The sequence below is a fragment of the Nothobranchius furzeri genome, chromosome 16, assembly GCF_043380555.1.
Source record: "Nothobranchius furzeri strain GRZ-AD chromosome 16, NfurGRZ-RIMD1, whole genome shotgun sequence".
Lineage (NCBI taxonomy): Eukaryota > Metazoa > Chordata > Actinopteri > Cyprinodontiformes > Nothobranchiidae > Nothobranchius > Nothobranchius furzeri.
This window is the reverse complement of record NC_091756.1, coordinates 3,942,349-3,962,541: the sequence shown is the minus strand read 5'-3', so window position 1 is coordinate 3,962,541 and position 20,193 is coordinate 3,942,349. Positions and strand designations below refer to the sequence as shown.

Sequence of the window (20,193 nt, the reverse complement as noted above, 5' to 3'; positions counted from 1 at the left end):
CACTGTTTGATGTCATATATGATGATGTTCCTCTCCACTGCCAGGAATAAAGCCATACAAACACACCGCTGCACTTCTGGAACGATGCTGTGAATAAAAAAGCTGTTGGGTCACACACAAGCTTCATATATGAAATCGCATCGCTGCAGTCATTGTATTTTGAAATTTACCAGTGATTTTACACTGAAACAGTGTGTGATTTCCTGTCTAGCCCCATGTTAACTGCGGAAATTGATGTGTTTCCTAAGCAGTTCGTGGAAAAATAGAACCCGATCCTATCTTTAGCGGAGTGACGCTTCTAGGACGCGCCCGGAAATGGCCGCTTCGCTGCTGGTTTGAAACAGTCTATAGACTATAATGGATTCTATTTGAAACTGTGGCGTTCAGCTGATGCTTTCAGTGTAAAACCGCCGTCACTCTTCAGAAGAGTCAGTCACATTTGCCTCTTTACTCGTTACCAGTGGGCTAGGCTCCAAGAGATTTTTGACCCTAATGGCCATTAGCATTAACCAGTTTGACTATTAACCACCCAGATAGCAAGCTTACATAAACAATATTGGTTTTCTGAATCATCAGATTGGTTGACATTGAAATCTTGATGCAAACTAGATGTTGAGTGAATGTTGCAAAACCGACGAATCCTGACAGAAACAGTATGATATTGTAATAATTTCTCTCAAATGAAATCGAAGTGAAAATGCATTGATTTGTAGTTGTATTGAAATTTCCACGTTGTTTTAATATTTAGGTTAACTGAAATACAATTGTAAAGGCATTGGTCTACAGTTAATAAATCAATATTGTTTCAATATTAAATTAGGTGCAAAATGATGTTGATTCAATGTTTTAACGCTGACAAAACAATGTGGATTCTACATTGTAAGCTTGCTATCTGGGACGGTGTGACACCCCCCGCAAAGACATCTCCAACACCGCAAATAAATAAATGAACAAATTACAGGATCAAAGCTAAAGTACCACTGAAGGAAGGCACGCAGCAGCAGAACCAGCGTTAGCAACCCCTGGGACACAGTCTGGGACCAATCCGTTTCCACCTAGGAAGGGCTTCAAGTCTCCCGTGAGGGAATATTTTAGACTCCCAAAGCTGCTAAAGGAGAAATTCAGAACAATGTCCTTCTGCAGAGCCGGCAGAAAAAATTGTTGGGACACTCCCAACTTGTTATCCTCTCCGAGATCATCACGCAGACACATGATCGCCATCTGAGTCGGATTACGTTAGCGACTGAAGGGAATTAACAGTAATTTTAGAGCAATCCAATGAATGACGGTTCACATTGTGTTGTTCTACATTTTCACTGTATCTGTCTATAACAAGCCTGTACGGCAAGCCATTTTAATTTTTAATCAACTACCCCCAGGGCTTAATTTGAGCCGGATCTTGCCAGAACAAGATCCGGGAACTGTCTTATTTTGAAAGGACCGTTCCGGCAACTGTCTGCTAGGATCCGGCAACTCACGCAACCAACTTGTGCTTTACGCAGGGTCCGAATTACGGGTGAGCTAAAGGGATCCCAGCTCGCCTGAAAGGGTGACACTCCCCTGGAAGCCCCCAGCTTCCACACCCAGGGCGAGCCCAAAACAGCTCCTGGTTCTACTTATATTACATTATCTAGTGTTCCAGCATTTGTTTTGCCTTTAGTGAACTTTAGGTTGACGTCAGTATTTGCGTCCTGGGAACGTTTGATTTACAAATTAAGCACTGACTACACCTTTCTGTAGTTCCTGCTCTACAAAGCAATAATATAATTTATCCATGTCCAAATAATATTCTTACTGATGAAATTTGAAAGATATGAACAAGTAGAAATTATAATTAAAATAGCTTTCCGGAGTTTTCCCCTTTAAGAAATTATGATTTTTCAGAAATTCGTAAAAGTGGTTATCTTATCAAGTAAATGATAAATGACCCGCACTTGTATACTGCCATTCAGAGTCAGAGGACTCCAAAGCGCTTTACACTAGTGTATCATTCATTCATTCATTCATTCATTCATTCATTCATTCATTCATACACGCATTCACACACTGATGGTGATGAGCTACAGTCTAGCCACAGCTACCCTGGGGCGCACTGACGAAGGCAAGGCTACCGCGCCTGAGCACAGGCGCCACCGGTCCCTCCGACCACCCCCATGTACTGTGATGTAATATAAGCGATACGTCTTTTTTTTTTTTTTCCTCAGCACGCCCCCTGTCCCGCAGAGCTCTGTGCACTAGGAAACTGAGCGCCTACCAGAACTAACCAATAGCGTTAGACTACCGCTTAGAGCAGGGGTGTCAAACTCATTTTAGCTCAGGGGCCACATTGAGGAAAATCTAGTCCCAAGTGGGTCGGACCGGTAAATTAAAAACAACTTCACATTGTTTTCTTTGTTTTTAATACAATTAATATAAAACAAGGCTGGAGCCTGAGGACAGTGGATCCAAAATAGTACAACACCTGAAGTGTATTAGAAAAATAAAAAAATAATAATAATAATAAATAAAACATTCCTTAGTGACTCAAAGAGCTTACAGATCACATGACTAGATCAGTTTCATGCAGCACTTAAAGTATATTTGACTCATTTTACTTTACATCTTTTAGCTTTCACCAGCACATCAACATCAGAAGTCACATCCTGAGTGGCGGCCAACTTCAGGATGTGATTCAAGTTCTCGTGTGAGCCTTGAGCGCAGCTTTGTTTTATTTATACTCATTACAGAGGAAACTTGCTCACATAGATAAGTTTATTTTCACTCTACATTGTAAAGTATGAAAATAAAGTTTACAACCATCTCGCGGGGTGCCGGATTTAACCCGCTTGCGGGCCGGATCCGCAAACGGGACATGACATGAGAGCAATACTCGTAAAACAACGTGTTTTAGCTGTTTGTCGGTTACAGAAGGACATAAATAAACAAGAAACGTGAAGCCGCCATCTTAAAAACACAGGTCAACAGATTTTTTGTGTGATATACTTGTCAGCCAATAGATGGTGCCATCGGATAAGAGACATACTCTGACTAGCTGCTTTAAGTAGTCTAATAAGTAATATTCATAATAGCGGCACTAGTAGGACGGTGTCTCCATCCTTCAACGCTAACCCTGACCAGATATCAACAGTTTAACCTTTTTGTCTTTTTACAGAAACTCACAAAAGGCTATTAGGCAAATATAATTAAAGGTGTGGTTCACTAAAAAAACACTATAATGATTGTTTCTGATTATAATGGGTCACTCGGAGTGTTTTCATGCAGGCTGAACATGGAAACAGTCACCTAACATTCACGGACTCACCCATCTTGACTCACAACAGGGAAGGCTGTTGTTGGTTTATGTAGCGTAGGCAAATCGAAGATTTTTATCTGTTATGACCAGGAAGATGTAATATTCTATATAAATATAAAATATTAACCTGCTAGGTCTTTATTGTAAGAAGATTCTTGGATTTAATTCAGAAGATCTAGGTTCTTTGCTTTTTCAGTGATCAACCACACTTCGTGTTATTTCAAGAGTCAGGTTTATAAAAGTAAGAATTTATTTTTACAAACAATTATAACATGACTAACTACCTAAGCATTTACTGTGAGTGGATGTAACTAAACGTGATGAAGGAAGCTGTGTGTGAATGCGATGTCAGCCAGAGCTTCCTTATCAAAGTAAGCTGAGTTCTGGTGAAAAGAATTTGGTTTGCTCCGAGCTATAAAGTTGTTGTCATCAGAAGAACATCAGACGCTATCTGTCATGTCTACTTCACCCGTTTTGGAGAGACCCTCTTGGTGGATCCGAAAGTCGCAGCGGTCGGCTGACCTCTGGCACCGGAGGGCTGTAGAATACCGTGGTACCGACTCTTCAGTCCAGAGATGTCTCGGGTCACAACAGCTGGATGGAACCGTGCGTCTGGCGGACTCTTAAGGAGTCTAACGATGTCAGCTTTGTTTCTGCAGGACTGTTTGCTCATCAGCTTTGTAGGTGCAGAAAGGTTTTGACGACGTGTCAAAGTCTTTGATGGTTAAAGAGATTTACTACAGAGGGCCGGTCTGAAGTGATTCTCTAGAACTGTCGAATCACTCAGGATGATCCAGTTTTAAGGTTTTGATGTTATGACTTAAACAGCCAATCAGAGGCTGACAAGTTTGAGAGACGTTACCAAGACAACTCAGAAAAACGCCCTCTCGATACAGGATGTTCTGACTGGGTTAATACTATGCGTGTCAGGGTTTAACTTAGCTGTACTTGTTATTGTGTGAGTGTGAGGACCTCATCGTCAAAACATGTTGAACACGTGGCAGATTAAATTTAAAGTCCCATTAGTTGTCACACACACACAGGTGTGTGTGAGACATTTGTTCTCCGCATTTGACCCATCCCCTGGGGGAGCGGTGAGCTGCAGACACAGCCGCGCTCGGGAACCACTTGGTGGTTTAACCCCCCCAATCCAACCCTTAATGCTGAGTGTAAAGCAGGGAGGCGTTGGGTCCCTTTTTTATTTTTTTAAGTCTTTGGTATGACCCGACCGGGAATTGAACCCTGATCTCCCAGTCTCAGGGCGGACACTCTACCACTAGGCCACTGAGCTGGTACTAGTTCTAGTAGACAAACATAACATAACATCTATTCAGTGAGCATAGATTAATGAAGCCGTCGTCGTCGTCTTCCTCCGCTTATCCGGGTCCGGGTCGCGGGGGCAGCATCCCAACTAGGGAGCTCCAGACCGTCCTCTCCCCGGCCACCTCCACCAGCTCCTCCGGCAGGACCCCAAGGCGTTCCTGGACCAGATTGGAGATGTAACCTCTCCAACGTGTCCTGGGTCGACCCGGGGGCCTCCTGCCGGCAGGACATGCCCGAAACACCTCCCCAGGGAGGCGTCCAGGAGGCATCCTGACCAGATGCCCAAACCACCTCAACTGACTCCTTTAGATCCGGAGGAGCAGCAGTTCTACTCCGAGTCCCTCCCGAATGTCCGAGCTCCTCGCCCTATCTCTAAGGCTGAGCCCGGCCACCCTATAACGAGCTTCCTCTGCGCCGTGTTTTTCGTTGTAGGATGAAAACTTTACATCGACACAGGAGGAAAGTTCAACAGACGTGTTTGTTTACATTTTTGCCGCTGCGTGTTTGCAGTGTGAGAGAGACAAAAGTGGATCAAATCCGATTTTTTTCCTCTCATGCAACCCAGCCTGAACAGCACAGATTCGATTTTTTCAGCCTCGATCTATGTCCGTTTTCAATGTGGCACAGATTCTGATACGTATCTGATGTTTTTGAAAGCGACTGCAGTCATAACGGTCATCAAACGACAGAGCTACAAAAAAAGTGATTCCCAGCCAGGGTCCGCGTATCCCTAGTGGTCCGTGAGACCATTACGAGGGTACGCGGGAACAGTACTACTTCATTTCCCAGATGAAGACAGCGCTCACTGTGCCCTGGTAAAAAAATTGGACTGGGACGTGTTTTGCTTGATCAATATGCAAATAAAGGAATGCACAGTAATATATGGTTAATAGGCCAACCGCAACTGTGCATGAATTTTGTCAAGCTGTGTTGGTTTTGGACTAGAGACTGCTGCAAAGGTTGTCAAAAAAATCATACCTGGATATAAATCGATACTAAAAGTGGTATCTAAATTAGAAATTCCATCCCCGTGGTATCGATATTAGGGAGTCTCGCATATACACAGCCTTCTTCAAGTACACCAACACGCACGGCAGCCAGATGTCGTAAAGCAGCCCCCGCCTCTCGGACAAACAGAAGAAGAAGACGCCGCATGGCTGCATTGCAATTTCCCGCGCGAGTTGTCTCCGATCCAAGTTTTGTCAACAGTGGCAACAGCGAGTTCAGGAGGCGCTTCCCAGCCCAGCTTAACTGACCACACAGAGAAAAAGTGTAGAAACACTTTGGATACAAGGCTGCCGAGTCGGGGAAAGCAACAGACCACGACAGACCCGTTTGCAAGGAGTGCTGCAAAGAGATCGCTGAGAGTCAAGCAGCACCGTGGTTAGCTTGCCGAATGAAGGCCAGGGCTCCCGGTCGCAGAGGTTAGATATAACCGTTATATTAGAGCAAGTGCTTAAGCGCTTCACACAGATCAAAACAAAGCCATGAAATCATTATGATCTCAAAACAGAAATAGATTAACATCAGAAAAAATAAAGTAATAAATTTATAAAATTTCATAAACATATGAAAGATTAAATATTTGAGTTAAAAATGAGAAGTCAGATGAACAGCTGGGAAAATGCTCCGTGTTCTCATTACTCTAAAAAAACATCAAAGCTCGTGAAACTTTCTGATAATTTTCTAAACAATTCTGTCGGTTTACTGTTTTTTTTGTGAGACGAGTGACTGTCCATGCGTTACTGTTATTCAGTCGTGACGTTTTTTTATTTAAACTAAGATTTTGTAACCGATTTCCTTTAAGATTTGTCAGTGTGACCTTTATTGAACTCCTGACATTACCAAACATTGTCCACCATCTTGCTCTTCTTTTTGATGTCATCTCTCCTAAACTTTTAGGCGAGAGATTGTAATGTCATTTTGTGCCTCTAGAGGGCGCAAGAACACTATGTTGACTTAAACACTACAGAAGAAGAGGTGAGCACGTCACACGATCAAATAAATGTACTTAACGGGTTACGGTTAACGGACTTAACCGTTCAGGGCGTCAATAACGTGCATCTCTAATGCTTTCTATTCCATTATTTCCATGAGAACTTAATGCAAATTTAACAATATCATATTACACCTTACCTCTATTACCAGCTTGTGAATGCGGTATTCATTTCAATACATACGTGTAAAAATCTTAGTGTTTGACATTTATAAGTTTTAAGGACATTTTGTGAAAAACAGTAGGGTTTTGTATTTTTCACTGTTTTCATCAATTCATGTGTTTACGGCAACTTCACATAAAATCAACAGTTTTTTAGTTGGTTTCATGGTTTATCACTGTTAGATATACGGCTATAAGCGGAGCAGTCCTGGTGGTGGTTAGCTGCTGCTTCTGCTGCGTATGTCTGATTCAGTTCCACTTTCGTTTGGCTCCCAACGGGTCGCTCCGTCGTCCTTTTTTAGTTTGCGGTGTTGGAGACATCGTTGTGGTGGGTTAACCGCAGTCAAACTGGTTAATCCCTGCAACCTTGCTGGACGTTCTAAAACTTGTTTACTAGACGTTTTACATGTTAGGATGTTTCACATAAACATTGTATTCTCTTTTCCCCGCCTCTTCAGACCACACACACACGTTTACACACACATGCTAGGCTACACTCTAGTTGATTGATTCTGAATCAAATCGTCACCCTGAGAACTGGAATCGAATCGAATAGTGAGTGGTTCTAGGATTCACATCCCTACTGGTTAGTGCAGCAAAAACTGGACCAGGCGTAGGGAACTACATGGTTTCTAACATGGACGTAGTTTTCACTTTAGAAGTGGGGGGGACACGTGTGTGTGTGTGTGTGTGTGGGGGGGGGGGGATCTTTACAGTATGTTCTAATGGGAAACAGGCTTCAACACAAATGATTGTTTTCTGCTTGGTCCTAGAGCTCAACCAGTGCCAATTTAATATAAAGTATTGGTAAAAAGTGCAGGGGTGAAAACTTGACTTTGGAGAAAGTGGGGGGGGGACATGTCCCCCCTGTCCCCCCCCCCCAAAATTACGTCCATGGTTTCTAATGTAATTGTGTGGTGAAGACTGAAGTTTATTTTTATTTATCATGTAAAAATGTTCGTGCAGTCATCATAGCAGCACAGGAAGTGTTGCAGTTGAGATCTTTTCTCCCACTGTGTGATGTTTCCTGGTCCCCAGGTGCTGTCAAGTACCTGGAGTGCTCTGCGCTGACCCAGCGAGGCCTGAAGACGGTTTTCGACGAGGCCATCCGAGCCGTGCTCTGCCCTCCACCCGTGAAGAAGAGAGGGAAGAGATGCACCATGTTTTGAGACACAAACACTGCACTAACAGTACACTGCATCACCACAAACAATAGCCACTACTGCTCTGAGAGGTAGATAGTGACAGCCGGTGTGCAACTCTGTAATTACTTTCTTTAAATTGATGGGATTTCTTTTTCAGAACTTGTATTGGTAACAAGTCCAATATTTAACAAACTTTTAATGTTATTGAACAAGATACTAGGTTTTATGTAAAAGACACTGACTGTCCAACTACTTTGTACTCGTTAAAGCAGATGTCAGCCAGGATTATAAAGGTCTCTAGAAATCATCTCCATGATGCAAATCCTCCACTTTTCAGCCTCGTTTGCTTTGATGAGTGGAATAGTGACCAGGTAGAAGAAGAACTGTGAAAACACCTTTAGGTCTGAAGTTACCCTCAGCTTCTTACGTACGTTCGGCATGTTGGTGTCTGATGCATCTAGTCGGCTTGCAGGTTCACTCACGAGTCTGCTCGTTGTTCGGATTCGAACAAAGCGGTGTGGCGCTGTCCTGGAAGCTTGACCGTGAATGACGAACAGAAACGACTGCTGGTTCATCACCTCAGCCTTTACTCGCGTTTGCACACCGCTGTTAACTCTCGCAGGACTGAGACGGTTTATTTCAGTGGAGCTTTTAGGATCGGAGGTGTAACTTTGGCCTGCAGTTTATTTGTTTTCTCACACTTTGTCTTGTCTTTTGCTTTGTTATTACATTTTTTATTAGTGTAAAGGATCGGTCGAGAATACTTAATATCGTCTTGATTAGAAGATCCAAAATCTAGAGGTTTGAAAGCCAGCCTGGCCTCTTCGTAAGTGCTTGCTGTAATGTGGCAGAAGGTAAACCTCGCGGTAGTACTCCGTACCAAATCAGTGTTAGCGACGTTGGTGTGAGATATCTAATGCTGTTCTTTTTCAGTTTGTGCTTTTCTGCACCTGGCTAGCAGCCGGTCTTTGTCAGAGGTCTTTGGGTAACTTCACGGGACCGTGGACGCGTCAGATGAGCATGCCAAACACCACGGTGTTAAAACCCTCGCTGCCTGAACGCTCCCTTCAACAAAACAAGCCTGCATGGGTCATCAGATGAGCTGTTCTGTTTTATGCCAACGTTTAGGTCTAGTCTGTTGCTCCGTGTACGTACGTGCATGCGTGTGTGAGTCACAGGCACGTACATAAATGCAGGTGTACATGGTATTTTTGGACCTTTTGGGTTGATGATAAACAAAGATATTGTTTTAAGCCAAGTTTCCTACTATCCATTTTTTGGTACTATTTCATATTGTGGTATTACTGCAGCAAAAAACATTTTCAAAACTATGTAGACGTTCTAAACAACTACGACTAACATCTTGTGATGCTTAGAAAAAGAATACTTTGTGTTCTCAAACTAAAACCATTCAGCGGTCCTAGTTACTCATGTTAAAGTTAGTGGTGTTGCCAACATTGTATAGCATGTCATGTGGCGAGCAGTGCAGCTTGCTTTTTGCTGGAAAGCCTTTCTGTGTGACCGCGGGACGGTGGGGACTCACCCTGCAGCGCCCTCTGGCTGCCTCTGGTCGACGGTGTCCCGTCGTGCGGTCCTGCCTAGCTAAGATGTCGACATGCAGCTGAAAAGTTGCAAAAGAAAATATTGCATGGAAGTTCTCTGATTATTTGATCCCCTGTATTTCTAAGCAGTTGTACATTGAAATGCCTCGACCATGTACGTATGTAATGTAACTTGTTTACGTGTTCCAGCTGTTTTTTTGTTTTTTATCCCTTCATGTATGTGTGGTAAAAAAGGTTCAATTTTCTATACGAAATCCAGATGAGGTAACTATCTCCATGTTGTGATTTACTTTCGTCGTATCCGACCTGCAAACACGTCAGAAGTTGATTGCAGATGTTGTAATGGTCTGAAGGTAACCTGAAGCAGCCCTTGGGGGTGACCCTGTGCAGCCCTCCACTCTAATTCAAGAATAATAAAACGTGTTTCTCTCTCACAGGCTGTTCATGCAGATGGAAACGTAACAACATTTGTATGTTCCAGTAAATAAAAGCTTTTAATGTGAAAGGGTTCGTCTGATCCTGCCTTTTGTTAGTCAGCTTTTTATTTCACAGTAAATCAGACCACACACACACACACACACACTCATTCATACAATATGCTCGGAAAATGAGTGCACCCCACCACGTTTATCAGGAAACCTTTAACTTCCTTTCAGAATAAACCTTTTCTACGAGACGCCATACAACGTAATACTCCTACAAAGGTGGGAAACTGATTTAAAACCACGTTTGTTCATTTACACACAAAAAGGGTTTTTCCTAACAAGTCCATTTAAATGAGTTGGGCAGCAGAAGCTCAACAGGTTGAGCGGGTTGTCCAGTAATCAGAAGGTTGCAGGTTCGATCCCGGCTCCGGACAGAGAATGCTGCTGTTGTGTCCTTGGGCAAGACACTTAACCCACCTTGCCTGCTGGTGGTGGTCGGAGGGACCGGTGGCGCCCCTCAGAGCGCCCCAGGGCAGCTGTGGCTACATCGTAGCTCATCACCACCAGTGTGTGAACGTGTGTATGAATGGATGAATGATACGCTGTAAAGTGCTTTGGAGTCCTCTGACTCTGAGAGGTGCTACACAAGTGCGGCTCATCTATAGTCTCAGGAGAAAAGCCACACTTAAGACTACTAAATTCAAACGAACAGACGTTCATCCACAGTTATGGAAGCCCATTCCCGCCACTCGTAAAAAAAATAACTACTTTATAATTATGACTTGGCTGTGTCATTATACGAGATACTAGCTGAAATGCTGCCCTTGCTCAGAGATGCAGATCTTTAGTCGTTATTTAGAGTCTGCTTGTTTCCATTGGCCGTTGCGTGCAGAAAGCAGAGACCTGACAGCTTTTATCACTCAGGGACAGTTCAGACTTTGGCTTCAGCGCCTTCCACTTTTCAGAAGAGGCTAGCTACAGGTTAGCTGTGGTACCAAATGTTGCTCAGTACTTCAAACACGTCGTGTGGGATAAGTCTGAACATGATGCTGCGGTTTGAGGTCACAAGACTCAGGCCTACAGCTGAAAATGAACAAATGTCAGTTTAAAAAGACCTGCATTTGCTAGCTTACACAGTTACATCACAGCTATTCAGCCCACTAAAGAGCCCCTTGCTGCCATCCTCGGTGCTCCGCCCCCTTCAGATGTTCCCATGCTTCTCTCTTTTCTGGTTGTCATGGTGCAGTAAGTTGATGCCGTGAATCTGACCCCAAGACTTAAACGAGGGAGAGCAGTGAAAGCAGAACCCAGGGGCCAGAATATAAAAGCGAGAACGTTCTCTCTTTTTATTCCGTAACCAAGAACAATATAAAACAGAACAGACGAAAGTCTCTTCTGAGCACCCTATAAAAATAAACGCATGAACATGTTCCGCAGCACCAGGGGAGGGTCCAGTCCCCTCAGCGCTGTTCAAACCACCCAAAGCAAATCCTGGTGCAGGTATGAGGCCCGGCTGACGTCACTGCTATCCCCGCCACTACAGCTGTCGCGCCGCTTACCCACGGGCCTCCGGCTCAGCCCGGCGTCACCCTGTAAGCATAAACACACCGACCACCCCTTGTTCCCTGAGACAGTAAAACATCTGTATCATCTAAACAATCAAAACATATAATCAACAAATACATTAAGTATAAAACATATAAACAACACAACCAGAGTAAAGATGACATTTATAAAGTGAAGCTCAAAAGTCTGATTGTATGTGAATGCAGCACAGCACTTCAAGCAGTGCATGGTCTCTGTGGTCTTCGGCCCAGGAAGGCATCAGGCGTCACTGAGAGGACAACAAACATCCCAGTAGTGGTATTGTAAGAAAAAGCCGTAAAAACCTGACAAATATGGCTAAAGAGTGTTTCTCTTGAGTCAGGCCAACATAAATATAAAAATACATTATACACTGTAAAAAGAAAAAGTTGATCCAACTTAAAAAATTGCCTCAATTGGTAACAAGCAATTTAATTAAGTTTATCCAACTTAAATTATTAGTACAATTTCAATAATTTAGGTTGGATAAACTTAATTAAATTGCTTGTTACCAATTGAAGCAATTCAATTAGGTTGATTAAACGATTTTCTTTTTTCAGTGTAGAAGCTTAGCAATTACATTCTGAAAGGAGCTTTATGCGTGTATATGTAAAATACAATGTTCTAAATATGGTGAAAATGTAAAAACAAGAAGGAACATCTGTAAAAATGATCCAGTCCAATACGGCAGCCTGATTACATCATCATTTGCAAATCTGATGAATGAATTTGCTCCCAACACAAATTTTGGGTTCTTCTGAAGATTTTTCTCATTTACTTTTATCTCCAAGCAACAACCGTTTGAAAAACCTTATTTGTGTTTAAAAAAGAACCAAAAATGGAATTTGAAGACAAACACAGCAAGAACGTACAAAAGATTAAATGTATTCATTTAAAAAGTAAGAAAGGAGGGGCATCACCACAAACAGGCTCGTTTTATGTAGAACAGCCATTAGGAGAGGGTCTCAGATTAAAGATGATTAAACCGAGTGTACAAGCTTTTACTTAACTTTCAAAAATGATAAATAAACCTGCTGCAAAATAGCAAACAAGAATGTTTTTACTGTACTTTTGTGTGTTTTAGGAGAACGTGTAAATAAAATCAAACATCACAAGCATGAGATTATTAAATTACATCATTTTCCCGTAAAAGTCGATCATAAATAGTGTGCAGATTGCCTGAAGTGAGATCTCCCGACATGGGGGAACAGAATTTCCAGGCCTGGGACTGAGTACCCATGGACTAGAGACACTTACTACTAGGGACAGCAGTAGCTGAGGAGGTTGAGCGGGTTGTCCAGTGTTCGAAAGGTTGCAGGTTCAAGCCTGAATCTAATTGGAAAGTTCTGCTATTGTGTGCTTGGGCAAGACCACTTTTGTTTGCTCTTTGTGTTTGTGAATTACTTATTGGTGTGTCATCTGTGAACCAATAATCTGCACATAACTGTCAGAGGCACACCTGCTCTCCGACAGGTGTGCCTCTGACAGAACACCGCTTCGTTCCAGTGGGATTAGCTGTCAAATATTGTAAATATTGTCATAGTTGTGAAAAAGCTTGATAAAATGTGTTTTTAGCTGGGTAAGCACCTTCCTCGGTAGAAATGAATGCACTGGGGGCGAATGGAGACCCAACTAAGATGGCGTCCGTCCAGAAGTTTCTGGAGAAGCAGCTGGTTGCACGGAGAAGTTACGGTTACACAGACGACTTTGTGCAGCACATCTTTCATTACGTCCTCCGATACGGGCTGTTAGGACCCTGTACCCTGCCTTCATTTTACTCCTTAAGAGTAAAATCCCTCTACTGTGGATTTAGTTCTGTGTTGTAATCCAACCCCTCCTCTTTAATCCGGGCTCGGGACCGACAGAAGTGACCCAAAAGGGAAACCCTGGCAGAGTTAGTTGGATTTTTTTTAGCGAATTACAATTCTTTTTTAAAAACGTACTCAAGTAAAAGTAAAAGTACAGATTTTAAAAGCGACTTATAAATATACAAAAAAGCTACTCAGTTACAGTAACGTGAGTAAATGTAATTCATTACTTTCCACCTCTGGGAGGCAGATGGAGGAGATGTCAGTCAGCTGCAAGTTTGGTTTGAAGCGGTTTGGTTCTTCTGATGATGACATCAGATACAAGGTAAGCCAGAACGTCAGTAGTGTTGTGGTAATATTTTTTACAGAGATTAGCTTAGCAAATAAAAAAATAAAATAGCATCAGCTCAGGTGGCTTTTTAGGAGCTCAGAATAAAATGGGTTTCCTGGATGTGGGAGACAGGCTTAGGTAAATATGACGTGCTTTATTTCTACATGAATTCTATTCACAGAGGAATGTTTACAGTTTGGTTGACATGGGAGTTTCATTAGCTTAACCAGATTGTTGACATTTCAGCAGCTGGCTTAGAGCTGCATTGCCTGTTGTAGTGGGTCTGAAGACCACATATAAAGTGGTTTTATGTAGGGCTGCAGCTATCGAATATTTTTGTAATCGAGTACTCTACCAAATCTTTTATTGATTAATCGAGTACTCTAATAAGTTACCCTTTTGTGTTTGTAAACCATTATATCAAATAGCATGTTTTAAAAGATGGAAGACCTCTTAAAATGAACAAGCAATTGCCAGTTATTCTTAGGGATGCACCAATACGATACTGGTATCGGTATCGGTAAAAGTTAACTGATACCGATACCGATGCAGTTGCTTGAAAATGGCTTCACTGTAACTTGTCATTTCTGTTCGCCTAATATTTTAGATTTGTGATGATTTCCACTCATATATTTTACTTTTTATCTACCTCACAGTCTTTTCCTGTTGAAAGCAGAGAAGAAAACAAAATCTGTATTGCAAATCATTGCATTTTTTGAGTGGTAGAAGTATTGGTATTGGTAATCTGCGTCAGCGAGTACTCAGATCCAAGTATCGGTATCGTATCGGTTTGGAAAAAAGTGGTATTGTTACATCCCTAGTTATTCTTCAAGTGTTATTCAAAAGGAGTTTTCAAAACTTCAGCTCTTCAACTTTATTCACAGTAAACAAACGCCTGTGCAAAAAATAAGTATACAACCTGTGTCATGAGCCGGGGTGAGTACTCCTGTTCTCTTAACCCTCTGTGAGTCTCTTGCCAGGAGAGGGAGTGGCCCAGCTGTTCCTGATCAGGGTGTTTTTCCTATTTAAGGTGGATGGAGGACACAGTTCGACGCCGGAAGATTGCCTCAGCTTTGGTAGTAGCCAGCCACTCGAGTTATCTCTAGTATTTCTAGGATTGATGTTTTTCGTAGTGTCTTTGCTCTGTGTTGCATTCTGCATGTCTTGGGTTAGGTACCTTCCTCCAAACATGACAACCTGAGCCATTTTCCCCTCGTGTGAGAGTCTACCAGCCCAGCAAGCCAGACAAAAACTAGGAGGATAACTGTTGAAGTAGCGCTGCCAGCGGCTGCGGCCCACACAGCACCAGAACCGCTCACGGTGCATGCTCAAACAGCTCGCCAGCTGTTTCCCTATGAACACACGTCCGCTTTAATTTCTACACTTTTTTTCTCACACAATAACAAGGATTGTCGAGACAAAATGTACCGCTTGCTAAAGCCTGGGCCAGAAAATCCTAATGTGCTACTGTGGGTAGATTGTTACAGTTCTACGTTGTTGGTGTTCTTTTTGTATGAATAAGATTTGTCCTAATCATTTGTAAATAGTCTTTATCAGCATCAAACTTCTTGTGTATGTTATATACAAAATCTAACATGACAATATAGTGTATATAGTTATGGAAAATCTAGTGTGATAGTCTGTATATGGTCATGTACAAAAGCTAACATTTGTAAATCATCGTGTGTGTTTTGTACATTTGGGTTATTGAGTAAGAAGATGTCTTGTGAAATTAAATTCAAACATTCTCCTATCAACTTTTTAGGTCACCTCTTCATTTATCTGTTAATACAAAGTGCCATCAGCATTTCAGTGTCGATAATGCACCATGCAAACAAGTTAACCAGGAAAAAGAGAAAAGGCTTCGATCATGAACACCGTCATCGCACAGAGAAAGATCCAGAGACTGTACAGCATACACACAGTTCAGGCACACACATTAGAACAAGTGTGACACTACAACTAACACTGTCACAAATTAAACATTCTATGTTGGTGAATTTACATGAAAAATTAAAAGATATTTACCAGGTAAACTTCTTTACTTGAATGAGAAAATGCTGTAAAACTGGGTTCAACCAGCTCAGAGCTAGAGATGAGTGCATAGATATAAAAACAACCAGGAACTAGGAGAGGAAAACTGCAAAAGCTTTCATTTTACTCTATTTCACAGACAAGAACTTGGGTAGGTAAACATAAAAGAAAAACAAGTCACACCTCTGCTCAACAGTGTCCAACACAGCCTCATCTCTGTAGATCCGCTGCACAAATATATCATCAGTGGCACACACAACAAAGTCGCACCACTGCATGCCAGCGATTAGGACTTGCCCCTGGACCTGCCAGTGGTATGCATGGCTTTGCCTTAGCTGGTGTTTGCCATGCTCCATTATGAGGTATGTGCAGTCTACGTAGCTCTGCACATTGGGACACTTCACTTCAACCACACCAAAGCACGGTCTCTCCAGGCTATCATACACCTGCCCATCAGGTGAGGCTCCGAGCCAAGGAGCGTCGGGGAGAATAACCAATCCACATTTAGTAACATTCAAATTTTTCTAAGTTGCGTCATCCTTTGATGCTCCAGTCTCCAGGTCCAGCCCTCTCGTCATTTGTTGCGTTTGTCTTGCACCTCGGATCATTCTTCCTGCCAGGTTTTCCGATGTTCTCCCCTCTCTTACATGGCTCTGAAGTGGGAAGCAGTCACTCTCTCCTTCCTCAGGACATGCCACTCAGGTGCTGCACTCTGGTCGCTTGTTGATGACTGAATAAGGTGAGACTGTTGCCAGGTTACACCCATTGATGAGAACTGGAGCAGTTCCTGGCTAGTCGGTACACGGTGACACGCTGTGGGTGGAAGGTGGTCGTCTTCTGGTGGCAGTTGAGGAAAAGGAGGGGCATCTTTATTGTCTGGGCCAATTCCAGCATGATGGGCTTGAGGGTTTAGCGTTGAGGGGACATGATGTCCATGTTGACCATTAGTTTTTCTGGTTAAGAAGAGCTTGCTACTCTAAAAATGACTGAAGATCACACTTTTAATCTGTTATAATTTGTCATGGTGTCATAAAATTAGAGCTGACACACCTAATCAATTAATCTGTTATTAAAATAGCTGACAACTAATTTAGTCATTGATTATTTGCTTTATGATCATGTTTTACTGTAAGCAGTTTATTCCCAGATAGCAGACATGCTTGTTACAGTATACTATTATGTACTACTAAAACATATGTAGAGAGAGTGGAAATTGGAAATTTCCATTTGCACTTTCAATGTGTAATGGACTTTTGATAAAAGGTACAGACAGCAGTTTATTTTATTTTTGTAAAGATCCTGCCCGTGTGTGTGTGTGTGTGCTCTGTCTTCTCCATCCCCAGTGAGTCGTGGAGGATGGCTGCTTATACTGAGCCAGGATTCTCTGGAGGTTTCTTCCTGTTAAAAGGGAGTTTTCCTCTCCACTGTCGCTAAATGCTTGTTTGGCATGAGGATTGCTGTAAAGACTCCGACACTAGTCAGTGACTTGATGCAACCTGCTGGGTTCCTTATACAGCAAACGTTTTACTGATTGGCTTAATGACCTGACCTGTATTGTATAATAACTATATTTTCTCAAATATTATAATAAAATAAAACTCTGCAGGGATCATTTTGAGCTGAGTGGCGCAGAGCTCTGATCGTTGATGCGCTCCAGACAGATGTGTCCTGAGAACGGCCACAGTAACATTCTCAAAGTGTCGCCACCTCAAAAACAAATTTAACACGTGATCGTTTATGCCGGCTCATATCCCTTAATGTTTTCTGTCTTTTACCTGTGTCTGATGCGTTTTGCTGCTGCAGAGCGGAGCGCATCACCTGTTTTGTCCTCCGGTGACTGCACTAAACCGGTGTGGCCGGCACGCACTCCGCTGTTTCTGCGGTCGGTAGATCTTTTAGAACTGCAGTTCAAAGGTAACTCATAAGGTGAATATATATGAACCCAGGTAGCAGTTTCTCTTTAGGACTGAGAGGAGATGCAGGAAGATAATAGACAGGCAGGACAGAAAAATAGTCAAATAAAAACAAGTTAGTTTTTGTACCTGCTGGTTGCAACAAACAGACACCATTAAAGGTAATCAGAAGTGAGGAACAGAAACTCTGAGAGGCTGCAGGCGCATCAGTGAGTTTGCGGCCGCTGCGCAGGGGGAGGGGGGAGGTCTGAAGCAGGGGGAGGGGGGAGAGGGCTGAAGCAGGGGAACAGTAAAGATGCAAAAACTACCACTGTTGAAAGAAATGTGTGTTAACTTGACAATGTGGGCGCATCCTTAAGATGACTTCAAATGGAAACGGTGTTCCCTCGCCCGGTCGCGGGTCGCTGGAGCCCCCCTCTGGAGCCAGGCCTGGAGGTGGGGCATGTTGGCGAGCGCCTGGTGGCCGGGCTTTCACCCATGGAGCCCGGCCAGTCTTTTTAAATAATCTCCCATCTTCCAATCATCTCCAAAACTTTAGAGAAAAACATTTCAAAACACACACACACACACACACACACACACGCATGCACACACACACCTTTCTTGCAATAGCCTCTTTGGATAGTTTCAATCTGGTTTTCAGCCCCACCACGGTACAGAAACAACCCTCATCATAATCATCAATGACCTTCTCATTGCTGCTGATTCTGGCTTGATTTCCGTCATACTCCTCGATCTGTGTGTGGCTTCGACACCGTTTCTCACCCCATCCTCCTCAATAGACTTTCTTCTCTAGGTATCTCTCACACTCCCCTCAGCTGGTTTCAGTCGTATCTCACTGGCCACATTCAGTACATTCAGGTAGTTTTCTTCATGACCATCCCAAGTCACCTCAGGTGTACGCCAGGCATAGGCGACCCCCCCCCCCCCCCCCCAAAAAAAAAAAACCAAATTGAGCAAATGAACATATTTAACAGTGATATATTGTCCAATGAAAGCAGAGCACAAGCAAAAAAATGAAACCTGCCAAACATGTTCACGTCAAGATGTTCCAACCGTAAATCCTGTTGTAAAATAAACCTCTTAGAAATGAGTCCTTCTCCTGTACAACTCGTCTGTGAACATTGTTCTGAAACGTGTCAGTAGGGAACCAACATCCCAGTGACTGGAAATGAGTCCTGTTGTAATACCACCTCTGAACACGTGCTCCACAGTCAACCTGTAATCGATGGTCTTTCCTCTTTATTGTTAAAGGTTCCAGAAATGTTGTAGAACTTTATCTTTTCGAATTTCCCTAATTTTTTCAACACATCTACATTAGCCTCTTTTATAAATGAATGCCTTGTGAGGTCATCTCTTTGGGGAAAAGCTCTGGTGCTCCTGTTTCAGGAAAAAGAGGTTTGTTGAAGAAAATGGCAGGATGTGGAGTTGTACTCTGCATCATCTACCGATGTGCTGACATCTTGCCTCTGATCAACTGGGTATTCAGTTAACTTGCTCATGATGGAGGTCCATCCTGCAAGTTGCAAAACAGCAGGAGACAGCCACTTTCTTTACGTGCCCCCCAAAAATTACTCTCTGAAATTTTAGCCCCCCCCCCCCCAAAATGAAATGGGATTTTCGCCATCCATCCACCCTTATTATTATTATCATCCGTTCTTTCGTAATCCGTTGTTGAATTGTGATCGGCAGAAGCTTTTCCGGTTCGTGCCTCACCTTTTTTTACAGCAGTGGCCCAAAACAATCTCTTAACACATGGATGTTCTGCTTCCAGATCACGTGACGTGTGATGCACGTGGATGAAGATCGGCTTTAGAGCTGGGATGTTTGTTCTCACGGTGCTCTCAGGGCCTCGTTCCGATGCCCACACAGTAAAAAATGCAAATGACGACTTTAGTCATTGACAGTGCCAGTCTGCCCCTCTCCGCAGGTTAAGAGTCTGGGTGTCATCCTCGAGAGTTCACCGTCTTTCCATGCCCACATCAATAACATAACTCTGTCAGCCTAGTTCCATCTTTGATCCATGAATCGTCTTCGCTCCTCCCTGACTCCTCATGCTGCAGCCATTCTTGGCCACAGCCTTGTCACTTCCCATCTTGACTACTGTAGTTCACTTCTTTTGGGTCTCCCCAATAAACTCATTCATAAACTGCAACTGGTCCAGAATTCAGCAGGTTTCCACTGGAACCCCTTCCTTTTTTCACATCACCCCAGTTCTTCAGCAGCTCCACGGGCTTCCAGTTTGAGGTCCACCTTCAAGATGGTCCTCCCTTGGGCATTGCACCCATGGGGGATGATGAGGTTAAACACTGACACTTTTCCTGCAGTTTTGCTCAAAAATGTTACTATCAGTCTGGTCTCTCCCCCCCACCCCCACCCCCCACGCCCCCCACCCCCCACCCCATTTGCTAATTTAAACCCGTACCTTTGTGCACCTGTGTTACGTTAATATCCATTCACATAACGTAGTTCAGCACTTTAGAGAGGGAGCGAGACGCCTGTCATCCAGTTCTGGAGCTCATGCGGGCTTCTGTGAGCTGGATCCGACCCAGAAACCAGCTCCACTGGCTCACTGGTGTTTTTAAAAGCCACACATCCTCTCCTGGTGGCTGCTTGAC

General features: G+C 43.2%; 1 protein-coding gene across 2 annotated transcripts in view; it reads left to right on the top strand.

Moving 5' to 3' along the window:
• The window catches only part of LOC107395638 (ras-related C3 botulinum toxin substrate 3), a 25,081-nt gene extending 16,885 nt beyond the window's left edge, over positions 1 to 8,196 (top strand). For both annotated transcript variants that reach the window (XM_070545365.1, XM_070545362.1), the window contains one exon: positions 7,812 to 8,196. In XM_070545365.1, coding sequence (XP_070401466.1) covers positions 7,812 to 7,942 — 131 coding nt within the window. In that variant the 3' untranslated portion in view covers positions 7,943 to 8,196. The remainder of the gene's footprint in view (positions 1 to 7,811) is intronic.
• The last annotated feature ends 11,997 nt before the right edge of the window (positions 8,197 to 20,193 follow it).